At 48.7% G+C, this 26,213-nt stretch overlaps 2 protein-coding genes across 2 annotated transcripts in view; both read left to right on the forward strand.

The window, feature by feature from the left end:
• The first annotated feature begins 751 nt into the window (after nucleotides 1–751).
• Nucleotides 752–26,213, forward strand: part of LOC308569957 (vomeronasal type-2 receptor 26-like) — a 41,012-nt gene continuing 15,550 nt past the window's right edge. Inside the window, exons 1-2 of the mRNA XM_081164231.1 lie at nucleotides 752–914; nucleotides 4,258–4,485. Of these exons, the coding sequence (XP_081020357.1) occupies nucleotides 858–914; nucleotides 4,258–4,485 (285 nt within the window). The 5' untranslated portion in view covers nucleotides 752–857. The remainder of the gene's footprint in view (nucleotides 915–4,257; nucleotides 4,486–26,213) is intronic.
• LOC308569950 (vomeronasal type-2 receptor 26-like) lies at nucleotides 14,742–15,838 on the forward strand (the record flags this gene model as incomplete). The annotated part of the gene is made up of 2 exons (XM_081164225.1): nucleotides 14,742–14,788; nucleotides 14,940–15,838. The coding sequence occupies exons 1-2, from the start codon at nucleotides 14,773–14,775 to the stop codon at nucleotides 15,836–15,838; spliced, it is 915 nt and encodes a 304-aa protein (XP_081020351.1). The 5' UTR covers nucleotides 14,742–14,772.

Genomic DNA, 26,213 nt, shown 5'->3' on the forward strand with positions numbered 1-26,213 from the left:
TCCCAGCAGCACAACTGTGGTTAGATATTAATAATTTCAGATTACTAAATATCTGCTCCCTTCCTGAAAGCAAAACAATTACTCTTTCCTTTCTTCACCAGCTCAGTTATGGCATCACAGCCCAGGTTCTTGAAGATAAAACACAGTTCCCTTTCCTCTACCAGATGCTCCCCAAAGAGGAAAGTCTGTTCCAGGGGATCGTGGAGTTACTCCTCCATTTCGGATGGAACTGGATTGGTCTGTTGGCTCCAGACAATGACAGTGGAGAAAAGTTTGTGAGGACTATGACACCTCTGATGATCAGAAGAGGGATCTGCATTGCCTTGTCAAAAATATTCGCAGAAGAGGATTTAAAGCAACTGCTGAACCCAAGTGATGCTCTTTTCAACTGGAGACAAGCCAGGGTATTTGTTTGCTATGTAACTGATACAGTGAGAATCATATTAATAATGGAAATATGTATGTATTATGAGAAGGAAATAGGGGCCAAAGTCTGGATCACAACAGCTTTCCAGGACATCAGCGTTAGCTTGACTTTCCCTTGTACATTCTTCCAGTACATTCATGGTTCTCTCTCTTTCGCAATTAAGACCAGAATAGGGAGCACCAAACGTGGTGATGATGGACCACTGTCCAATCTTCTTTTCTATTTTTTGTGGGAAGCATTTCACTGTTCATATTCCAAGCATGTTTTATCCCCGAAAGGCCGGATAAGATGCAGAGAGAAGGAGGAATGGGGGGCTTTGCCCCAAGGGGAGATTGAGAGAGTCCTGTCTGCAGACAGCTATGGCACTTACATCAATGTTCAAGCGGCAGCCCAGGCCTTAAATGCTGCATTTTCATCTAGACCACGGCGGATGCTGATGGTGGGAGAAGGAGCCAAATGGGAACAGGGAAGGCTTCAGCCATGGCAGGTATTTCCTTCCTCCTTCTGCAAACTGCAATCCATTGTCCTAACTGTGGAATAAAAGTAGGAGTGAGACAAAGGTTTCTCAATCCACACAATGAAACCAGCTCTTTGTTGCTTTTACTCAATGCTGTAAGATGGAGCTTTCTTTCTTTCTCTTTATTACGTAAAACAGTTAATTCAACAGGGACTGGTTTTTGTTGACAGATGCAGAAACACTTGTTAATCATCCCATTCCAAAGATCATTAAGAAAGGGAGGTCTTTGCAGTCCACAATAATGGGACAGCAGCATGGTTTGGGCAAGAGGATGGTTCTCAGTTTGCAGTCACTTGAGTCACAGGGCAGGAAAACAACAATACAGCTTTTCAAGGCAACCAGAGGTTACCATATTTTTCGCTCTATAAGACGCTCCAGACCACAAGACGCACCTAGTTTTTGGAGGAGGAAAACAAGAAAAAAATATTCTGAATCTCAGAAGCCAGCAAGAGGGATCACTGCGCAGTGGAAGCAGAAATCCCTCTTGCTGTTCTGGCCTCTGGGATAGCTGTGCAGCCTGCATTCGCTCCATAAGATGCACACACACATTTCCCCTTACTTTTTAGGAGGGAAAAAGTGAGTCCTATAGAGCAAAAAATACGGTAATTGCTTCTTTTCAGCTTCTTTTCAGAAGTGAAATCTGACAGCCAAGCTTGTGTCTGGCTATCATCAAAAACCACACTTCTTCTGTGGTCACTTATAGCCGAGTAAGATTGTTTTCCATAAACACGGCTTTAACAGTGAGTCTGTAGGTGACTGTGGAGGCCAATTCTGGATCCACACGTCCTTCCACAGTGGGGACATTGGTTTCCGGGTGGGAGTTGATCATGGTGAGGGTTTGCCAAACATGCCTTCCTCTTAGCGCGTTTCTCCCTTGCGTCCTGAGTTCTAGTGTCTTCAAAGCCCATGACACCTTTGGCAAAGGCTGTTCTCCAAATGGAGCGCTTGCAGGCCAGTGTTTCCCAGTTGTCGGTGTTTATACAACTTTTTTTTAGATTTGCCTTGAGACAGTCTTTAAACCTCTTTTGTTGACCACCAGCATTATGCTTTCCATTTTTAAGTTCGGAAAAGATTAGTTGCTTTGGAAGATGATCAGCAGGCATCCACACAACTTGACCAGTCCAACTAAGTTGATGTTGAAGAATCATTGCTTCAACACTGGTGATCTTTGCTTCCTCCAATACATTGATATTAGTTCGTCTGTCTTCCCAAGTAATGTGTAATAAATTTTGGAGACACCGTTGATGGACTCTTTCGAGGAGTTGGAGATGGTCTTTATAAGCTCTGGTCAGACCTCACCTGGAGTACTGTGTCCAGTTCTGGGCACCACAATTCAAGAAGGACACTGACAAACTGGAACGTGTCCAGAGGAGGGCAACCAAAATGGTCAAAGGCCTGGAAACGATGCCTTATGAGGAACGGCTAAGGGAGCTGGGCATGTTTAGCCTGGAGAAGAGGAGGTTAAGGGGTGATATGATAGCCATGTTCAAATCTATAAAAGGATGTCACATAGAGGAGGGAGAAAGGTTGTTTTCTGCTGCTCCAGAGAAGCGGACACGGAGCAATGGAGCCAAACTACAAGAAAGAAGATTCCACCTAAACATTAGGAAGAACTTCCTGACAGTAAGAGCTGTTCGACAGTGGAATTTGCTGCCAAGGAGTGTGGTGGAGTCTCCTACTTTGGAGGTCTTTAAGCAGAGGCTTGACAACCATATGCCAGGAGTGCTCTGATGGTGTTTCCTGCTTGGCAGGGGGTTGGACTCGATGGCCCTTGGGGTCTCTTCCAACTCTATGATTCTATGATTCTATGATTCTAAGTGGTCCATGTTTCACAAGCATATAGTAACGTTGGCAGTACAATAGCTTTTTAAACAAGCATTTTGGTTTCCCTGCGAATGTCCCGGTCCTCAAACACTCTGCACTTCAATCAGGAGAAAGCGGCACTTGCAGAGCTCAGGCAACGCTGGATTTCGGCATCAATGCTGGCCCTTGTGGAAAGATAACTGCCATAACAAAAAACCAAATAACACAATCTGCCACAGAAAAGGCCTGTTCTTGTGTTGCCACCCTCCAGACCTCTTGTAGAAGACATGCACATGAACAAGTCCATCAGATGATGATTGTGGGGGTTATGAAGGCCTTCTGTGGAGAGACCCTGTAGCACCTGCTCAGTTAGGAAACATGAAATGCTTGTTGAATCTGCTGATGAATCTCTCTAACCTCGGAAGAACTCCCTTTCCTTATCACCTTGTGTAGCATTCATGGTGATGAAAGGAAATGCAGCTATTGAACCATTTTACTTGGTGCAGGCATGACCACTTGGAGCACAGGAAGCTGCCTTATACTGAGTCAGATCATTGGCCCATCGACCTCAGTGCTGCCTCCAGGGACTTGTTCCCCTGGCCTTCAGACAGAGCCTCACCTGCAGGGGCTGGAGATTGAAGCACAGGCCTTTGGTGTGAAAAGTAGGTGCTGTTCCACTGCGATACAGTCTGTAACGAACTCTGGCAAGCAAGCAAGCCCCAACAAGAAGTAATGACTCTCCGGCAGCTTAATGTACATTTATTTTCAACAAAACACCTCCAGAGCACGGCTTCTCGCCTGCTCGATAGTTGGTCAGTCTGAATCTTCACCCCTCCCACAGCCGGAAGGACGTCAAACTCCTGCCTTTCCCCTCTTGCCCTTCCGTTGCCCTCTGATCTTATCCAGTCTCCTAGAATGGGGACTGAGAGGCTGGCATTTGCCCTCCCCACTTTCACTTAACATAGTCTCAGACCTCTGCTTATCTGCTGATTGCCTAGCAACACTCTGGCTGCCTTCCAACTCTTCCTCTTCTTAAGAGCTAACAGTATCTTCCTTGAGAAAGTGGGAGTGTCGAACTGCCCTTTTGTCGACTGTCAGCCAGCTCTCATCTGCAGAGTCAGTCCCTTTTTCACTTATTCAATTTCTAAGTCTGACTCTTCCCCTTGATTCTGGTGAGCCACGTTCCTGACACAGGCCTTTCACCAGATGTCATGTGCAAGTGCACCATAAAGAATTTTAATTATGCTGTAATCCACCATCAGATCCTTGGATGAACGGAGCTATATGAATTCAATCTTCACTAGAAATGAAAGGGGTATCTGTGAAAATGATGTTCTCGCAGCTACTTCTAATAGACCAAAGTGTCTGTTAGGCATTTCATTTTTTAAAAAAAAACCTGATTGTATTGTCGTTTGTATTGATCTTATTTATTATTAGTATTAATCTTGTTTTGTACAGCTCCTTGTTCCAAGTGAGGAACAATGAAATGCTGTTTTCCCTGTCATTCCAGCTCCACCCTTTCTTAAAAGAAATCCAGTGTTTGAATACCTCCAGGGGCACAATATGTCTGAATGAGAATTGGGAGCTGCCTCCTGACTTTGATATTCTGAATTGGGTGATGTTTCCCAATGAGTCTCGTGCTCTAGTGAAGATTGGCAGTATAAGGAGAGAGGCATCTACTGGCATCAAGTTCACCATCAACCCAGAAGCCATTGAGTGGCCTGAGAAGTTTCACAAGGTAGGGGATGTTACCGAGGAAGAAGGCTAGGAGATCCTGCTCATGCTCTTCCTGGAGCCACTCCTGCAAAAGGGGGACCAATGGTGTCCTTTCCACCCAGTTTCAGCTGCCAGCGCTGCTCCTTCTTGCCACAGCAGCTGAGAGGGGAGAGGAATCTGGAGGCTCAAGAATGCGCTAGCGCCCAGGCATCCTGAGAAAAGGCAGACTATGTTTCCCAGCCAGGTCCCTGTCTGTTCACCTGGGAAGGAAAGAAAGCAGCAACCGGAACTCTTCTCCCCCTCTCTGCACTGTTCTCACTCCCACCACAGCATCAAAGGAGGCTGGTTTATTGTAAACCCCAAATCTTACACCCAGGAGTTTGCACCCTGTGGTTTGGCATGTGGTAGATTACCCGAGGCTCCAGTACTGAGGCTCCAGTACTTTGGCCACCTCATGAGAAGAGAAGACTCCCTGGAGAAGACACTGATGCTGGGAAAGATGGAGGGCACAAGGAGAAGGGGACGACAGAGAATGAGATGGTTGGATGGTGTTCTTGAAGCTACCAGCATGAGTTTGACCAAACTGCGGGAGGTAGTGGAGGACAGGGGTGCCTGGCGTGTTCTGGTCCATGGGGTCACGAAGAGTCGGACACGACTGTCAGGGATTTAGGAGCAGAGGCAAGGCCAAGGGAGGAAACAGAGAGCGAAGGGGAGGAGGCAGAAGAAAAGATGAGTGATGACGACGACCCGAGATCTCCTAGTCTTTCCAGTGAATCAGAGGATTCACAGAAAGGAGCACCAGTGGCCAGGGCAAGGGGGGAGTCTAGGGGGGCACCCCAGGAAGATAGAGCCAGAGGGGACTCAGGGGAGAGCAGTTGGAAATCGGGACCAGCGTCACCACCAGGGAGCAGGGAAGAAGAAGGGAGCCAGGGGGCAAGCGCTGGCAGCTCACCACAGGAGGGAGGGCATGAGTCAGGAGTGGCCACACCTCCATCGGGGAGCGAAGAAACGGTTAAGAGGAAAGTGGAAGGTTGGGCGCGCGCGCCAAGTTCAAATGCAGAGGAAGGCGGCGCAGTAAGCAGCCCGGAAAGGGAACCAGGTCCTAAAGCCCGGCGCAAGGAGGCAGGAGGGTCCGGGTCAGCGTCAGAAGAATCCAGGAAGGAAGAAACCCCGGGGGGTAGAGGGACCCAGAGGAGGACAGTCAGGCGGAAAAGGTGGAGCAGGGCTAGGATATTAAGTTGGTGCACAAGGGGCGGAGACTCAGACGGAGCTTCGCCGATCTAGCTACTAGACGTAGAGTTGCGCGCAGCAGCGTGAGAATGGAAACTGCAATTCAATAAAGACTTTTACTTAATGATCGCTGGCTAGCGTGATCCTCTGTGAGCTAGGATCTTCAAGCAGCTCTGACAGTAAGCTCCGTCTCACTCAATTGTGGGCATCTACAACCTCGAGGAGGGGAGAGAAGCAGGTGCCCACTAGCGAGCTCACGAACGGCAGACGACATGACGGCTGAGCAGCAGATAGAGGAACTCAGAAAAGCAGTGGCACAACTGAATGCCGAGGCTCTCGCATCCAGGAAGAGAGAGGAGGAGGCAGCTGCCGCCTGCAGGGATCTCCAGGTCAGGTTAGATGTGCTGACAAAGCAGACACCCCGGCAGGAGGGAATTGGGTTGGCGAGACGCACAGGCGGGCTGGTCTCTCACTTCGATGGGAACCTGCAACAGTATCCCAACTTTAGAGCAGACGTACTGTGCGCACTGCAACTGCTGCATAAAGACTTTAGAGATGAGCAAGAGAGAGTGGGATTCATCATGTCTCATTTGCATGGGGATGCTAAAGCATGGCTACGCAATTTATGGAGAGATAAGGATCCGGCGCTCCAGAATGCAGATGCCTTTATTAAAGCGATGGATGGGTGTTTTTTATCAAGCATTGACGTGGATCTTGCCCGGAAGGAGGTGCATGGGCTAAGACAAGGGAGGGCCAGCGTCAGGCAGTACCATGCCCGCTTTTTCGCCTTGGTCAGTGCCCTGGAATGGGACAGAGATTCGGCCCCTGTAAGAGACCTCTTTTGGGAGGGGTTGCACAGCTCGATTAAAGATGAGATCGCGAGGGGGGAGAGACCCCGAACCACCCAGGAGGTCGTTCAGAGGGCACTGGCAGTGGGGGTGAGGCTGGAAGAACGCCCGTGGAGCAGGGACGAAGGGCGTGGAGGGCGCGAACCAGCCAGGGGCCCCTCCTTCCTTCCCAGAGAAGCAGCGCGGGCGCAATCCACGCCTCCGCCAGGAGGAGGAGCCGAACCTATGGAGGTTGGAGGTGCAAGGGCTCAGTCAGCAACCAGAGCCCTAGCACCGGCAGCAGTGAAAGCGAAGCCTCCTAGAGGGAACAGGAAGTGTTACGTCTGTGAGGAGCCAGGGCATATGGCGAAAGAGTGTCCCCAGAGGCTCCACAAGCTCACTGCAGCCTCGGCAATGGTGACTGCAGCAACGCAGCAAGGAGGAACACAGCAGGGAAACGAAGCAGTCTGGCTGGAGGAAGAGGCCCTGGGGCCCAGCCAGACGTGTTAGTGCCGCAGTCCCCAGAGATTTTACAGCCCGTGAACCCCCTCCCGCCCAAACCAGTGGTGAGGCTCACCGCATCTCTCCAGCTGCCCAATGGAATCACCATGGACGTGCCCATCACAGTGGACTCGGGCAGCAACGCGGACTTTATAGGGCAGGACTTTGTCGACAAGCACGCTATACAGTTGCTGCCGGCCACACTGCCCCTGCAGGTTGTCACGGTGGATGGCAGGGAGTTGCTAGGGGGGCAAGTGGTGAAGCAGACGCCGCCAATGGCGATGCGACTTGGGAATCACAAAGAAATCATCAGCTTCAATGTCACTCAACTATCGGATACGCCCATTGTATTGGGAATGAGTTGGCTGGACAAGCACAGCCCAACGCTGGCTTGGTACCAGAGGCAGCTGGTCTTCGGCTCTTCCTTTTGTGCTGAACACTGCATCGTGCACCGGCAGGAAGGAGAGGAAGAGGAGTCACAGCTGCTGCTAGGCACGCTGCAAGCGATTCCCCACAAGTACGCAGAATTTTTGGAAGTTTTCTGCGAGAAGGAGGCGGACAGGCTACCCCCTCACAGACCATATGACTGCAAAATTGACCTGCTGCCGGGGGCGGCGCTGCCTAAAGGGAAACTGTATTCCATGTCGGAGGACGAGCTGCAGGAACTCAAAGAGTTCATCGATCATAATTTGGAGCGCGGTTTCATCCGAGAGTCCAAGGCAGCGGGGGGCAGTCCTGTATTCTTTGTTAAAAAGCGAGACACGCCCCAAAAAAGACTGGTCGTGGACTATCGCATTTTAAACAGTGTGACCAAGCCGTCGGACTTCCCCATGCCCCGAATCGACGACCTCCTGGCGAAGGTGCGGAAGGGAAAAGTGTTCACCAAATTAGACCTGCGAGGGGCGTACAACCTCATTCGCATGCGGGAGGGGGATGAGTGGAAGACGGCCATGTTCACGCCACTGGGTACCTACGAATACAGAGTTATGCCTTTTGGACTGCAAAATGGCTCCCACGTTTTTCAAGCTTTCATGCATCACGTGTTGGCGGGATTTCTCTACAAGACGTGCGTCTGTTTCTTAGATGACATCCTGATCTTTTCGGAATCGCAGCAGGAGCATGACAGGCACGTCAAGGAAGTGCTGACCAGACTAAAGCAACATAGGCTCTACGCCAAGCTGGAGAAGTGCCAATTCGACGTGACGGAGGTGGATTTTCTGGGCTACAAGTTGTCTGACAAGGGGCTCGCCATGGACAGCGCCAAGGTTCGAGCGGTATTGGACTGGAAGAGCCCACGCAACCGGAAAGAGGTCCAAAGGTTTGTCGGCTTTGCGAACTTCTATCGCAAGTTTATCAAGGGCTTCGCTATGCAGACAGCGGCCATCACAGACACGCTTAGCTCCAAGAAAAAGAAGTTCGTTTGGACGGAGGAGGTGGAGCAGTCCTTTCAGGCACTCAAGCGTCTCTTCGCGTCGGAAGAGCAGCTGCTTCACGTCAACCCCAGCAGGCCGATGAGGGTGGAGACAGACGCCTCGGACAGAGCCGTGGGGGCGGTCCTGCTGCAAAAGGACCAGCAGGGTGTGTGGCGACCGGGAGCGTTTTACTCCAGGAAGCTCAGCAAGTCCGAGCAGAACTACACCATCTGGGACAGGGAGTTGCTGGCCATTCATGCAGCGTTCAAAGCGTGGCGGCACTTCCTGATCGGCGCCAAGCACACGGTGCAGGTTTGCACGGACCACAAGAATCTGGAGCACTGGCGCACGGCACAGTTCCTAAACCAGAGGCAGATACGCTGGGCTGAGTTTTTTGCGAACTTCGACTTCCGCATAGAGTATGTCCCGGGGGACACTAACATCATGGCGGACGCCCTCTCCCGTAAGCCACAGTATCTGGAGGACGCAACGCCAGCGGCAGCCATGCACATCTTCGCACCAACAGTATGGGCGTGCGCCGCGGCCACCGTGGACCTGGAGGCGGTGCGACGAGCGTTGCAGGATGACTCCTTCGCGCAAGCAAAGATGGCAGAGGTGCAAAGGGGCAAGGCTGTGGCCGACGGTTTCCAGCTACGAGATGGATTGCTCATCCGTAAAGGGGCCATCTACGTGCCGGGAGACGACCTTCGCGCCAAGGTGCTGCAGCAGCTGCACGACGCGCCCACGGCCGGGCACTTTGGCAAGGAGAAGACGGTGGAATTAGTAGCCAGGGATTTCTGGTGGCCTGGAATGAGAGGGGAGGTCGCAGACTACGTGGCGAGGTGTGACACCTGCCAGAGGGCCAAACCAGTGCACAGACCGCCGGCCGGACTGTTGGAACCGCTGCAAACTCCGGTCGAACCTTGGGAAAGGGTGGCTCTGGACTTTGTCACAGATCTGCCCAGCTCGAGGGGCAAGACGGCAGTGCTGGTGGTGGTGGACCTGTTTTCCAAGATGGCCCATTTCATTCCGTGTGCTAAGGTGGCCACGGCGGAGCAAACCGCCAAACTGTTCATAGACCACGTGTTCAAGGTTCACGGTCTGCCACGGTCTATTCTGTCCGACCGCGGGCGGCAGTTTATCTCGAATTTCTGGCAGAAGCTGATGGGCTTCCTGAACGTCAAGATCAACCTGGCGTCGGCGAGACACCCGCAGACCAACGGGCAAGCGGAGCGGGTCAATGCCATCATGCAGCAGTACCTGAGATGCTATGCGAATCAACAGCCTGTGACGTGGGTGGATTACCTGCCGCTTGCCGAGTTCGCCTACAACAACACGAAGCACGTGTCCACGGGGGTCACGCCGTTCTTCGCCAACAACGGGAGGCACCCCAGAACCTTCCCGGGACTGGAAAGAATGGGGGAGGGGGAGCCGCAGACGGCAGATGCGTTCGCGTCGGAGCTGCAGGAAGTCCACGATCAGCTGAGGCGCCACCTGGAGCTGGCCAAACACGCATACAAGGTACAAGCGGACAGACACAGAAGGGTTGGCGAAGAGCTCCACGTGGGAGACTGGGTCTGGTTAGCAGCCCACGCAGTGCCGGCCAGGTCGTTGGCCAAGAAGAAACTAGGGCATAAACAACTGGGGCCCTACCAAGTCGAAGAGCAGGTCAACCCGGTAGCTTTCAGACTGGCACTTCCGGAGGGTTCCAGAATGCATCCGGTGTTCCACAGATCGGTGCTCACTCCCTACAAGGCACCGCACAGGTTCCAGGAACCCGGAACGGCGCCGAGTCCGGTCAGAGACAGAACAGGGCACGCGGGAGTGGCACAGAAGGAGCGCATCAACGAAGTCACGGAGATTTTGGACTCCAGATGGGGGGAAGAGGGGGTAGAATACTTTCTCGCCAAGGAGGGCACCCCGGCCAGTGCGAACAGCTGGGTGCCGGGCTACGCCTTGGACGAACCTCTACTCAAAGACGAGTTTCATGCCCTCTTCCCACATAGACCTATGCCAGCAGACTTTTTCGACGACTGGCTTTTCACGCCCACGCTTTCGGCCAGCACTTTCCGGGGGTTTGACTCGGAAGAGGACCCGACACAAGACGTCCGTTCCCCGGAGGGGTCACCCTCGGGATCTGCATCAGAACCCTCGTATTGGTGGGACGATAGACCAGAGGAGCAGTTCCGCAGAAGGTGGCTGGAAGGCCCAGGACGAGCAACGCCGCCAGGAGGAAGTGAGGGAGAAACGGACATGGACGTTTTCGGGGACGACCCTGGTTTCGAGCACGGCGGCACAGAGATGGAAGCGGAGGTGACCGTCGTCGACGAGAGCAGGGAGGAAGACCCGCGAGACTTCAGATGGAGGCCCGCCACGGGAAGCGAACGATATCCGACGTTCGTCCCTTTGCAACAGCAGCACCCAGCTCCAGCACCGGAAGGAGGGGAGGGGGGAATGGGGGGCTTCGAGGGGGGGATGGATGTCAGGGATTTAGGAGCAGAGGCAAGGCCAAGGGAGGAAACAGAGAGCGAAGGGGAGGAGGCAGAAGAAAAGATGAGTGATGACGACGACCCGAGATCTCCTAGTCTTTCCAGTGAATCAGAGGATTCACAGAAAGGAGCACCAGTGGCCAGGGCAAGGGGGGAGTCTAGGGGGGCACCCCAGGAAGATAGAGCCAGAGGGGACTCAGGGGAGAGCAGTTGGAAATCGGGACCAGCGTCACCGCCAGGGAGCAGGGAAGAAGAAGGGAGCCAGGGGGCAAGCGCTGGCAGCTCACCACAGGAGGGAGGGCATGAGTCAGGAGTGGCCACACCTCCATCGGGGAGCGAAGAAACGGTTAAGAGGAAAGTGGAAGGTTGGGCGCGCGCGCCAAGTTCAAATGCAGAGGAAGGCGGCGCAGTAAGCAGCCCGGAAAGGGAACCAGGTCCTAAAGCCCGGCGCAAGGAGGCAGGAGGGTCCGGGTCAGCGTCAGAAGAATCCAGGAAGGAAGAAACCCCGGGGGGTAGAGGGACCCAGAGGAGGACAGTCAGGCGGAAAAGGTGGAGCAGGGCTAGGATATTAAGTTGGTGCACAAGGGGCGGAGAATCAGACGGAGCTTCGCCGATCTAGCTACTAGACGTAGAGTTGCGCGCAGCAGCGTGAGAATGGAAACTGCAATTCAATAAAGACTTTTACTTAATGATCGCTGGCTAGCGTGATCCTCTGTGAGCTAGGATCTTCAAGCAGCTCTGACAACGACTAAACGACTAAACAACAACAACAGATTACCCGAATCCTAAAGTTTGGCAAAACCACATTAGAGAGCTGGTTTCAGGTGTGGAGAATCCTCAGAGGCAAGAAGAACAAATAGTACATATTTTATGGCTTTTTATTTAGTCATCTGGTTGCACGACAAAAGATCCATGTCTTCACGCAGAGGAGACATTGGCTACTCTGAGTCCCTCTTCTTCTGTCCCCAACAACATCCTGAAATTCTGCGGGAAGTCCCAGGAGTCATATTCCTTCGCATCCTTTATCCATGAATGTGTAGGGACCTATGAGCCCTTGGTGAGGGATGATCTTCCAGACAGGGCATAGGCAAACTCAGCCCTCCAGAAGTTTTGGGACTACAATTCCCATCATAGAATCATAGAATCATAGAATCATAGAGTTGGAAGAGACCACAAGGGCCATCGAGTCCAACCCCCTGCCAAGCAGGAAACACCATCAGAGCACTCCTGACATATGGTTGTCAAGCCTCTGCTTAAAGACCTCCAAAGTAGGAGACTCCACCACACTCCTTGGCAGCAAATTCCACTGTCGAACAGCTCTTACTGTCAGGAAGTTCTTCCTAATGTTTAGGTGGAATCTTCTTTCTTGTAGTTTGGATCCATTGCTCCGTGTCCGCTTCTCTGGAGCAGCAGAAAACAACCTTTCTCCCTCCTCTATGTGACATCCTTTTATATATTTGAACATGGCTATCATATCACCCCTTAACCTCCTCTTCTCCAGGCTAAACATGCCCAGCTCCCTTAGCCGTTCCTCATAAGGCATCGTTTGACCATCATCCCTGACCACTGGTGCTGTTAGCTAGGGGTGATGGGATTTGTAGTCCCAAAACATCTGGAGGGCTGCAGGTTGGGGATGCCTGCTCTGGACTCTCCAGGGAGATCTCTGCTGGCTGCTCTCTAACTCCCCCCCCCCCATCTCATTACTAGGCATTTCTTCACGCAGCTCTAAAGCAGCTCTTACTCCTTCTTAAACTGCTGGGGGGGGGGCAGAAGGACAGACTTCCCACTCCTTCTCTTCTTCCAAGCGGAGCTGAGCAGACTGTGGGGACCCTTCCAGTTCTCCTCTCCAGACCAGCACCTGACACCTGGACAGACAATTGGTACAAGAGGAGCAGGCAGTTCCTCCCAAAAATGCACAATAAAACCTCAAATATTTAATATTTCTCTGTACAGGGCTGCCTTCTAAAAGTAAGTTATTTATTTATTTCCTAGACATCTAATGGGAGGTTGTTCCACAGGGAGAGTGCCACCACCGAGAAGACCCTCTGCTTGGTTCCCTGTATCCTCACTTCTTGTAGGGCGGGAACTAGCAGAAGGCCCTCGGAGGAGGACCTCAGGGTCAGGGCTGGATAAAGGGGGTGGAGACACTCCTTCTGGCATACTGGGCCAAGTTCATTGAGGGCTTTAAAGGTTAGCACCAACACTTTGAATTGTCTATAAATGTGTGATATTAAATTTGAATGAACAAACCTTCTGTGCAGTAGGTGGACAGGGTCAGGGGGACAAGAGATCCTGTTGGGTCATTTCCAAACCATGTGGGTGAAATCCAGACACACAAATACCCCTAATGCACCTACTTTCCCTCTCCCTGTATCATTTTTATTGATTCTCCATGCACCTTCTTATCTTTATGGTTAGGCCGTGCCTCGTTCCAGGTGTAGCAAAATATGTCAACCTGGATTTGCAAAGGTGGTTCCAGAAGGAAAGCCTGTTTGCTGCTATGCTTGTGATCCTTGTGCGGAAGGAACCATGTCCAACCAAGAAGGTGGGTGAGAAGGATTACAAGAGAGGAAGCATTTTTGCCCTTTGCAAAAAAGGAACAAAGAATTTCTTGTCACTCTTTACCTCTTTACACATTCTTATTTCCGGAGCACAGGTGGTCATGGATGTAAGGGATGCTGAAGCCACTCTTTTCCTCTTCCTCAGATGCAGAACGTTGCACCAAATGCCCAGAAGATCAGCATCCAAACAAGGACAGAGATCAATGTGTCTCCAAGATTATCTTTTTTTTTTTTTTTTTTATAAAATTTTTATTGGTTTTACAACATTTTTAAGAAAAACAGACAAACATTAAGAATGACAAACATACACGTATAGTTTCAAACATATTTTCATAAACCTCCTTTCTAGGACTTCCCCATACCCCCCCTCTCTGCATCCCAATGTCCATTGTTCAACTAGCAACTCCCAGTTATTACTTTCCAATCTCTATCCTCTTAGTCCTCTCTTACACTCTGACCTTATGTCCCTGTACCCCTTTGTTTCTGGAAACTCCGACATTTTAACATTCATTAAGTTTATAGTAGTCCTTAAGATAGCTTTTAAATTTTTTCCATTCTTCTTCTACCGTCTCTTTTTGTTGATCACGGATTCTGCTTGTCATCTCGGCCAATGTCATGTAGTCCATCACTTTCATCTGCCATTCTTCCAAAGTGGGTAGGTCTTGTGTCTTCCAATACTTTGCGATAAGTATTCTTGCTGCTGTTGTGGCATACATAAAAAAAGCTCTATCTTTCTTTGTCACCAATTGGCCGACAATGCCCAAGAGGAAGGCCTCTGGTTTTTTAGAAAAGGTACATTTAAGTACCTTTTTCATTTCATTATAGATCATTTCCCAGAAGGCCTTAGTCTTCGGACATGTCCACCAAAGGTGATAGAAGGTACCTTCAGTCTCTTTACACTTCCAACATTTGTTATCGGGCAAATGATAGATTTTTGCCAGCTTGACTGGGGTCATGTACCACCTGTATACCATTTTCATAATGTTTTCCTTTAAGGCATTACATGCCGTAAATTTTATACCGGTGTTCCATAACCATTCCCAGTCAGCTGACATAATGTTATGTCCAACATCCTGAGCCCACTTAATCGTAGCCGATTTAACTGTTTCATCCTGTGTGTTCCATTTCAACAACAAGTTGTACATTCTAGATAAATTCTTAGTATTGGATTCTAACAATTCGGTTTCTAATTTTGATTTTTCCACCTGGAAGCCGACTTTCCTGTCCTGTTTAAAAAATTCCATTTGCCTGTTTGCTGCTATGCTTGTGATCCATGTGCGGAAGGAACCATGTCCAACCAAGAAGGTGGGTGAGAAGGATTACAAGAGAGGAAGCATTTTTGCCCTTTGCAAAAAAGGAACAAAGAATTGCTTGTCACTCTACACATTCTTATTTCTGGAGGGCAGGTGGTCATGGATGTAAGGGATGCTGAAGCCACTCTTTCCCTCTTCTTCAGATGCAGAACGTTGCACCAAATGCCCAGAAGATCAGCATCCAAACAAGGACAGAGATCAATGTGTCCCCAAGATTATCACCTTCCTGGCTTATGAAGAACATCTGGGGATCACCTTAGCTTCCATTGTCCTCTTCTTATCTTCAACAGCAGGCATTGTGTTAGGAATCTTCATTAAATACAAAGAAACCCCAATAGTCAAAGCCAACAACCGGGACCTCTCCTACATCCTGCTCGTCTCCCTCCTGCTTTCCTGTTTGTTCTCCTTCCTCTTCATTGGGCAACCAAGAATAGCGACCTGCCTCCTCCGACAAACGGCCTTCAGCATCATCTTCTCCATTGCTGTTTCTTCTGTCTTGGCCAAGACCATCACGGTGGTGCTGGCCTTCCTGGCCACAAGGCCAGGGAACAGGGTGAGGAGATGGCTAGGGAAGAGTCTGGCCACCTCCATTGTCATCTCCTGTTCTGGTGTGCAAGTTCTCATCTGCACCATCTGGCTGGGCTCTTCTCCCCCATTCCCAGAACCCGACATGCACTCCCAGGCGGAAGAGATCATCTTGCAATGCAACGAAGGCTCTGTGGCCATGTTTTATGTTGCCCTTGGCTACCTGGGCTTCCTGGCTGCCATCTGCTTCACGGTGGCGTTCTTAGCCAGGAAGCTGCCTGGCTCCTTCAACGAAGCCAAGCTGATCACCTTCAGCATGCTGGTCTTCTGCAGTGTTTGGGTGTCTTTTGTGCCCACCTACCTGAGCACCAAGGGCAAGTACATGGTGGCCGTGCAGATCTTCTCTATGTTGGCCTCCAGTGCTGGGCTTCTGGGCTGCATCTTCCTCCCCAAGTGCTACATTATTGTGCTGAGGCCTGATCTGAATACAAAGGAGCACCTGACCACAAGGACTTAAGATGTCATAGAATCATAGAATCGTAGAGTTGGAAGAGACCACAAGGGCCATCGAGTCCAACCCCCTGCCAAGCAGGAAACACCATCAGAGCACTCCTGACATATGGTTGTCAAGCCTCTGCTTAAAGACCTCCAAAGTAGGAGACTCCACCACACTCATTGGCAGCAAATTCCACTGTCGAACAGCTCTTACTGTCAGGAAGTTCTTCCTAATGTTTAGCTGGAATCTTCTTTCTTGTAGTTTGGATCCATTGCTCCGTGTCCGCTTCTCTGGAGCAGCAGAAAACAACCTTTCTCCCTCCTCTATGTGACATCCTTTTATATATTTGAACATGGCTATCATATCACCCCTTAACCTCCTCTTCTCCAGGCTAAACATGCCCAGCTCCCTTAGCCGTTCCTCATAAGGCATCATTTCCAGGCCTTTGACCATTTTGGTTGCCCTCCTCTGGACACGTTCCAGTTTGTCAGTGTCCTTCTTGAATTGTGGTGCCCAGAACTGGACACAGTACTCCAGGTGAGGTCTGACCAGAGCAGAATACAGTGGCACTATTACTTCCCTTGATCTAGATGCTATACTCCTATTGATGCAGCCCAGAATTGCATTGGCTTTTTTAGCTGCCGCGTCACACTGTTGGCTCATGTCAAGTTTGTGGTCAACCAAGACTCCTAGATCCTTTTCACATGTACTGCTCTCAAGCCAGGTGTCACCCATCTTGTATTTGTGCCTCTCATTTTTTTTGCCCAAGTGCAATACTTTACATTTCTCCCTGTTAAAATTCATCTTGTTTGTTTTGGCCCAGTTCTCTAATCTGTCAAGGTCGTTTTGAAGTGTGATCCTGTCCTCTGGGGTGTTAGCCACCCCTCCCAGTTTGGTGTCATCTGCAAATTTGATCTGCAAATGTCATCGGATTGAAGGAGCCAAACCACTGAGCCAAAAGCAAAGGCAAAACAATTCAGAAACTTTGAGGATGGGAGATTCATTTTTTACTGTTTTATTCTCTGGATAGAGACTGTGTTCATTTACACTCCTGTAACGGAGCATGAATCTCCCAATCTTTATAGTGTAATTGACAGAAAAGGATTGGATATAAATGCAATAAGATAATTAAATAAATACTAATTTTTGTGGATAATATTATGTTGTTTTCATTCGATTGGGAATAGCAGTTTACATACTGTCTTGTATATTGTTTACTACAAATGTATGTCTTAATTATGCTTTCTCAATGTATTTTTTATTTTCCTTATTCTACTTGTTGATTCAGTGCAATTCTGATACAGTCAGTCAGCTGCCAAAAGACCTGGGCTTGGCTCTAAGTTTGTTCTTGGTATGAGCTTTTGTGTGCATGCACACTTCTTCAGATACAGTGAAACAGACTTCTGAAATAGACTGAAAAAGTGTACATGCACATGAAAGCTCATACCTATAACAAACTTAGTTGGTCTCTAAGGTGCTACTGGAAGGATTTTTTAAAATTTTTGTTTCAACTATATTGTTACAGTTTTCTTTATTTTAAAGATTAGCTTACATTTGCGTGAGTCACTTATTTTTCTCAAAGAAAAAGAAACCGCTGAGGAAAGGTGTGGGACACCCTAAACTTGGGTGGGCGAGGGGATATTCCCAGTTTGCCAGGAGATTGGCTTTGTTCGCACAAACCCCACCTCCACAACAAAAATGTTCCTCTCTAACCAGGCCTTGGCTGATTTACTTTCTCTGGCCTCTTTAACGTGTTTGTGGGAGGGGCAGAATGAGGCTGAATGAATGAATGAATGAATCTTCATTTGCATCAGCCATCGGCCATAGCAATAAAACAACAATACGACATACAAAGAATAGAAATAAAAATAAAAAGTTGATTACATAAAATACATTGTGGGGTTTTGAATCAACAGTCATATAGTGGATCTTATTCTAATTGCCCCAGCTAAAAACCTTGCAACTTTTGCTGTCACCTGTGTTTGTGGGAGGGGGGTTATGGGTCTTGTTTTCTTATGATTTTGTGTTCTTGTTTCATATTTTTATATTATGTTATGCCCTGCGATCTTCGGATGAAGTGCGGTATACAAATTAAATATGTAATAACACAAAGCCTCAAGCGTGGGGGGGGGGGGAAGCCTCATTAAAGGGTAGGAGGAGCCTGTTGGTACTGGCACTCCCCCCGCCCCCCTTGAGATTTTGGCATAACTAAGAGCATACACTTTACAGCAGGGTGAGAGAAGAAATAAGCCTCCAGAAGTCCCACCTGCTAGCCCCACCAGCAGCACTGGGCTCAATCTGGTGGATCTACATTTGAATCCAAAGACCAACGATGACCTTTGCTTTGAACAGCCCCCCCCCCCATGTCCATCCACAGACCCACACTTTCTATGCTTCCCTTGGTAACGGAAGAGGGACAAGGACTCTGACTGATACGCTAACTCTGCTCTGTCCTGTTCCCCCTTGGTTTCTCTTTAAACCAATTCACAAACCAATAACTCATATTCTGACCACTAATAAGGAACAATATGTTGCAGATATTCCCACAAACTTATTGTGCTCTTTTTGGGATGCAGAAATGGCATGAGAAGATGTGGTCTATATATTTGCATCATTTATTACTCCTGGGATAAAGATAAAGAAGCTATTGCACTGTGCTGGAAAGAACATTACCAACACCTCCGTAACTGCAATTCCCCCACAGCTGCTGAGGTCCACTCACAAATTCCACAAAAACAAGTTAGAGATGAGCTTGCAATATCTCCAAATCTGGGAGAGTTGTGCACAGCTATTAACCAAATGAAAAACAACAAAATCAGTGGACCTGATGGGATACCTGCTGAGGTCTTCAAAGTGGGTGGAATTGAACTTGCACAACAACTTCACAAGCTCTTCGAAAAAATCTGGGAGAGAGAAGATCCCAGCAGATTTCAGGGACGCCAAAATTCTCAATCTCTTTTAAAAAGGTGACAGAAGTGATTGTGGAAACTATCTAGGCATCTATCTATTAGCGGCGGCCAGCAAAATTCTTGCAAGGATCTTAGCAAACAGTATCTTAACAATACCCGAGGCAAGCCTTGCTGAACCCCAAAATGGTTTTCGGCCTTCTAGGGGGACAGTGGACATGATTTTTACTTCTCGACAGCTTCAAGAAAAATGCAGAGAGCAAAACCAACCCATGTATATGGCGTTTATTGACCTGAGTAAGGCTTTTGACACTGTAAAGCGTAATGCCCTGTGGACTGTCCTTCTGAAAACTGGCTGCCCAGATAAATTGTGGACATCATTCGGCTCCCCCATGATAACATGACAGCAACAATCGCAAATAACAATGGCTCTCAAAGTGAACCATTCGAAGTGGGATCAGGTGTTAAACAGGGTTGTGTTATCACCCCAACTGTATTTACTATTTTCATTGCCATGATCCTGCACTTTGTCGAAGGGAAACTCCCCACTGGAGTAGAAATCATTTGTGGAACAGATGGAAAGCTCTTCAATCTGAGCAGGCAGAAAGTAAAGTAACTTCCGTCCTAGAGCTTCAGGATGCGGAGGACAATGTAGTGTTTGCACGCTCAGAGGATGACTTCCAAACCATCCTAAATATATTTGCAGAAGCTTATGAAAAGCTTGGCCTATTGCTCAACATCCAAAAAACCAACAAGTACAAAATAACATCTCTGCAGCACCACAAATCCAACTCAGTGGTGTAACGTTGGGAAATGTTGATCACTTCTCCCACCTGGGCAGATACCTTTCCACAAGGGCTGACACGGTTGCCAAAATCCAGCATCACCTGAGCTCTGCGAGTGCAGCTTTCTCCCGATTGAAGTCAGTGCTGGATTTACATATAAGATACACAAGCTATAGCTTAGGGCCCCACTCAAAAAATTTAAAGGAAAAAACCTGGATGTACATTTCCAAAATATAAGATAAAAAACAAATGTAATAAAACCTACATACAGCAACAGTGTTGGGTGTTGTGTAGGCTCCTATGATGCACCATATTTTTTGCTCTATAAGACGCCCAGACCATAAGACGCACCTGGTTTTTGGAGGAGGAAAACAAGAAAAAAAAATATTTTGAATCCCAGAAGCCAGAACAGCAAGAAGGATCCCTCTTGCTGTTCTGGCTTCTGGGATAGCTGCACAGCCTGCATTCGCTCCATAAGATGCACACACATTTCCCCTTACTTTTTAGGAGGGAAAAAGTGAGTCGTATAGAGCAAAAAATATGGTAATTAATGGGCTCCGCCTGCTCCCTAAAATATCACTGGTTTGCTCCTTTCTAGATATAGGGTGCCTACATTCTGCTCTTTATAATTATTAGTAGTTTGCATCATATGATTGTTTCATGATATAGCAAATTTCTAGAGACTAGGCGATGAGTCTTTGTAAATGGTGTTTCTAAAGGAACTTTTGTTCTTGCCAAATGCCAATGTGTTTGCATTATTAAGTTAGAGATTCATAATTACTTGACTCTTAATATACTTCTTAATTGTATTTCACTCTTAATATACTTCTTAGTTGTATTTCAGTTCAACAATGACTTTGATAAAATACATGTTTTGTGATGTGCTTTAGATACCCATTAGGCCAGGGGTCAGCAACCTTTTTCAGCAGGCGGCCAGTCCACTGTCCCTCAGACCTTGTGGGGGGCCGGACAATATTTTTTTGGGGGGAATGAACGAATTCCTATGCCCCACAAATAAACCAAAGATGCATTTTCAATAAAAGGAAACATTCTACTCATGTAAAAACACGCTGATTCCTGGACTGTCTGCGGGCCGGACTGAGAAGGCGATTGGGCCGGATCCGGCCCCCGGCCGTTAGGTTGCCTCCCCATGCATTAGGTCCATCAATGACCATCTAGCATATATTCAACACAAAAAACAGCAGCAATTTGTTGTGGGCAAAGGACAGCTGGACATAGAAAGGGCCCCCTTCCCTTCAGGAGCTCCTGAGGGCCGCATCCAACCTCAATCTGGCCCTGACTGAAGCGCAGAGCGTTTGAGGACATTTGCAGGGAAACCGCAATGCACCTTTACCAAGCTATTCCACTACCAACCTGAGTGTCTGCTTGTGAAACGTGAACCACTTCTGAACGCCATCTCCAACTCTGAGAGATCTCGCCAACGTTGTCTCTGAAAGATTTGCCCGGTCCAATGCTGGGTGTCCGCCATTCCTGAGGGGGGCGGGCAGGCTCTCCCACCTGCAGCCCGGGATGGCGGGGTCTTTGTGTCTCTCTCTGTCTGAGAAGGAGAAAGCCTTCCTGGGGGGCCAGTTGGGTGAGGAGCTCCCTGTCAGGAGTTCGGCCTACACCCGAGTAGGACCCTGGCAGAGACACCTGCCCGACTGGCATGTTCCCTCCCTCCTGGTCGATCGTTTGGGAGCTTCAAAAGCTTTCTTCTGCCCGAACATCACAGCGACCGATGCCAACAGACACTGGCACACTCAGGGATCTGCAGAGTTTGCGCCTCATGCGCATGGCAGACCTCAGCAACTCAGCATTTTGGCTAATCTACTTTATCTACATATGAACACACAGGGAGCACTGCAAAATGGCTCCCCCTCTCTCTAGCATCAAAGGACAACAGTCCACTTCACGGAACACAAACACACTGTTTCCGTCACATCCCACTCTGTGGAGTCAAAACATATAATGTCATGTGAAAGGCAACAATCCCATGACTGCAAACATGGAGCAGGAATTCTAACCCTCCCCTGGGCCTGGGCCTCTCCTTCGCCCGGTTTCCTGAGGGAGTTTCTCTCTTGGCTGCTCCCTTCCTCCCAGCTTCTCCTTCATTTCTCCTTCCTTCCCTCCCTCTTTCTCTTTCCCCTCCTTGTTTGGGGGCAGCTGGATTCCCCCCCTGGCCAGGAGGAGCCCAGGGAGGCGGCAGGGCCAGGAGGTGGCCTTTCCCGCCCTTTTCCGAAAAAGGCGGGAAACGCCATTTTGTTTCTTCTAGAGAATGTGATGGCGGCCCCTGCGGGCCTCGTGGCTCCTCTGTGCTCTCTCCTCCCGGCTGAATGATGGCGGCCCCTTTGGGTGCCAGCGCTCCTGGGGTGTCCTTGGCCGCCTGGCCACCCTCCCTCGGCATCTGTGCCCAGGGTGGCTTTGCCTCAGGGGGCACCTCTCTCCTCGCCATGTTGGCACAACGGAGGAGGCCGAGACCCTTGGAGATGCCAGGCCTGGGGCAGCGAGGAGGGAAAGGCCCTCTCTGAGGCCTAAGAGGAATAATAATAATAATAATAATAATAATAATAATAGGGCCTTTTTTCTCCTCAGAGGCGGAGGGTTCCCTCAGGGGAGTTTGACCCCCAGACCAGCTTCCTTCGCCCCACCAGAGTCAAGGCAACCCAGGGCCGAAAGGGGGCTTTCTCTCCCCGGGGTCCAAGGCCCAGGTGGGCACCCCTGGGTGCGTCTTTGTGCCCCCACACACGCAAACAAACACCCCGCAACACGTTTATCCGCCAAGGGCGTAAAAAGGACGTACATCATCTGAGTGCAAAGGAAGCCCAGGAGCAAAGGGGACGTGAGCCTCCCTTCCAGGCAAAGCAAAATGTTTCTCCAAAGGAGAACTTCCAGGGGCAGTAAAAGTCTCTCTGAGGTCAGGTTTCCAATGGGATTTAATTGGTCACGGGATCCTTAAAAGACGCCATTTCCCTCAGATCAGCCAAGACCCTCTGGTCTCCTTTTAAAATGGTCCCCCCCCCGGCTTTTTGCCACCCATCACTCTTTGTTCTGTGCAAACCCTTTCAAGGAGTTTTGGCGTGTAAATTTACTCCCAAATAAGCTTCACAAGTTTCATTTTTGTCTGATTACTCGTTTGAGGAAATGATAGTTTTGTAGTCCTCTGCGGTTCCGCGTGAGGTGAAGAAATGCTTTTTGTGAGTCTGAAGCCGGAAGGGCCCTTGGGTCACCGTCCTGGCAGGCCAGGGATCTGCCTGGGGCAGGGAAAAGGCTCTCCTGCGGGTGGATCACTCAAGCTGAGCTCCTGAAAGGGGTCAGAGAACGGCAGAGCTGGAAGGGACCCCAAGGATCAGGCATGTCCAACAGGCAGAGTGCGATCTACTGGTAGATCTCGGGGTACTCCGGGTAGATCCAGGACGATCTCTGGCCCCTCAGCGATCTTTTTAAAAAAATGTTTTATTAAAATAAAAAAGCTCAACAACTTCAGCTTCCGAAAATTATCTCAACAACTCTGGCTTCCTTTAAAAAGCTCTACAACTTTGCCTTTCCCCAAAAAAGCCCAACAACTTTCGCTTCCAAAAAAAAGGTAGATCACTGCCAGTTTGTTTGTTTGTTTGTTTGTTTGTTTTACAATGGGTGGATCACTCCCAGTTTTTTGTTTGTTTGTTTTACAATGGGTAGATCACTCCCAGTATTTTTTTTAACAATGGGTAGATCACTGCCAGTTTGTTTGTTTGTTTTACAATGGGTAGGTCACTGCCAGTTTGTTTGTTTGTTTTACAATGGGTAGATCACTGCCAGGTTTTTTTTAATACTGTGAGTAGATTGCAGTCTATTGGGATCTGGACGTGCCTGGTAGTCCAGCGGATTCTCTTCCTCCGTTCCCCTCCAGAATTTCTTTCTCCCGCACAGTAGCAAACCCAGAGGGGATCCCGTCTCCAGTGGGAAGAGCCATGCAGCCGGGCTTTCCAGGCTGGGAGCCCCAGTGGCCCCCCTGGGGAGGCTTCCCCCGGGACAGAAACCCTGGCTAGACCCCGACCCCCCAACCTTCAGGCGTAGGGGAAAGACAAGGCTGGAACTCGGGGGCCCAGAAGCCCTTTCTCTGTTCCTCCCACTCAGGTGGTAGTTCAACAGGAGAAGTCGCTCCCGCTCCTCATCCCAGACCCTCCCAGTGTCCCCATTTTCCAGGGATGTCCCTGATTTAGAGAAGCCGTCCCAGTTTCTGATTTGATCCCGGAATGTCCCACTTTCCCTTAGGACATCCCTATTTTCAATGCAGAAATGTTGGAGGGGATGGAGTTATCTGACCCCCTGAGCCACCCAGAGTGGCTGGGGAAACCCAATAAGATGGCTGGGATATAAATAGTAAAATGATCATTAGGGATAATGTTTGATGTTTTATTGTGCTTTTAATATTCTGTTGGGAGCCGCCCATACTTTATTGTTATTATTTATACCCTGCCCATCTGGCTGGGTTTCCCTATTTCCACTGGAGAAATGTTGGAGGTATGTAATCCCTCCAGGTCTCGGGGGGCCACTGCAGCCCAGTGGGGGGGATGGGACTCTGGGGAACTGGCATGGGTTGTAATAATAATAATAATAATAATAATAATAATAATAATAATAATAATAATTTATTATTTATACCCCACCCATCTGGCTGGGTTTCCCAGTCACTCTGGGCGGCTTCCAACAAAATATTAAAATACAGTGGTCTGTTAAACATTAAAAGCTTCCCTAAACAGGGCTGCCTTCAGATGTCTTCTAAAGGTCTGGTAGTTTTTCTTCTTTTTGACATCTGGTGGGAGGGTGTTCCACAGGGCAGGTGCCACCACCGAGAAGGCCCTCTGCCTGGTTCCCTGTTACTTGGCTTCTCGCAGTGAGGGTTGCCATATGTTTGTATTTTCCTGGACATTTTAGCAATTTCCACCCGGACTCTGTTTCTGAATGCCAATTCTGGCTATGTCCGAGAAATTTCAGACATATGGCAGTTCTAATTTACATGTCCCTTTAACATTCAAACTTGGTTGGCAGTTTATCTGTTCAGCCTGGGTCACATTCCACTAAGGAGTTGGGTTTCCCAACAGGCTATGGTGAGTCTGATCTTTCTTCTTCTTCTTTTTTTTTTAAAAAATTTTTTTATTGGTTTTTCACCTTTTATAAAGACAAAATACACACAGAAAAGACAAAAGACAAAAACATGTATAATTTCAGAAAATCCTACTTTCCTAACCTTGTTCCCTAACTTCCCCCCACCCCCCTTCATGCATCCCAATTCCCAGAATTATGTCAGCAAATTGGTATTTCTCCTCTTAACCATCTTAATATTACCTCTTTTATAAAGAAAAATAGATTTTTCTAAGTTGGACTCAAATTCCCTTCCATCGATTTCCCATTTTGTCTTAAATAAAGGTCATATTAACTAAACCCAAAGGTCTTGAGTGTTTTTAGAATTCTATTCTTCCCTCCCTCCCATCCCCGGTTTTCGTCCCTTCCCTAATACATGTCCAAAATACATGTCCAAAATAGCAATTCTTAGCCTGGGTTCCTCACGTCCGAGGCTTTCAAGTCTCTTTCAGTCCCTCTCCGCCGGTCTTGTTGGTAATCCTTTATGTCGGTCGTCGAATCTCGAAAAAGTTCTATCACCATCAAACCATATTCTTTTCCCACAAGGACATTTGGAAACAGCTACTGGAAAATTTCCACAAGGCCTGCATCTTCAGAGTCAGAGTCAGAGTGGAGGCCCCAATCATATTTCTTTATTTTAAGTTCCTGTATTCCATAAACTCCCGGGGCCTCCTCCTCCTTCTTTTGCATCTTTCGCAGATTTGTGGTAGATATGATCCAAAAGTCTCCTTGCTTATATTCCACAGATGTCAGCTTCTGGTTGGTACTTTCCAACTTTACTTTCTCTTTTTCTTGTTTAGTCTCTTCCACTTCTTTAGATATCATTTCCAATTCAGCTGTGGATTCTTTCTCATTCAGGTCCTCAATACATTCAGCAGAGCTGCTTGTTCCAGAAGTCAAGGTCATGAGTTGTTTATTCATAGCCAGACTCTGCTCTTGTAAGATTCCCACCAAATGAAACATTCTTTCGATTTCCACTAGTAACTTTCCATCCACAGCCATTGTAATTTCACAGAGTTCCCCCTAGAGGGAATCTGGTTACTTGGTAATCTTTCTCCAACAATCCTCTAACTTATTGTTATTACTTTGTTTCCAACAATTTTAGTTCAGTTGTAACTCATTTTAGTCCAGAGGGATCTTAAATGACAATTTTTCCACTCTAAACTGTCCGTTTGACAGCTTTGACAGCTGTCAAACTCCGCACCTCTTCCACAAGCTCAAAAACAGGACGCTCCCGGGCCCGGGAGGGGGGGTTGTTTACAACAGAAAGAAAGCTTCCAAAACTCCACTCTCCAGCTCAAAATTTCTTTTTGCCAAATCTTGGAAGTTAATATCTTTTTTAACTCACCCCACAAAGGGTAGGCTCTCCAGCTTAGTTCTTATGTCGTTGCTTTAGATCGTCTGCAAAAGGGGGGGTGCGGACTTCCTTTTAGCACACCCCCCGGTCGTCTCAAATTCACGGGATAATATTCAAAAAGTCCAATTCCGTTTTACTCACGGGTTATTCTTTTCAGTCCGAATTTCAAGGAAGGAAGTCAGCGCTCTCCAGTCATGGCTCGCGGCTTCGCTCAACCGAGGTAG

Source organism: Podarcis bocagei (genome assembly GCF_964188305.1).
Source record: "Podarcis bocagei genome assembly, chromosome: 12".
Lineage (NCBI taxonomy): Eukaryota > Metazoa > Chordata > Lepidosauria > Squamata > Lacertidae > Podarcis > Podarcis bocagei.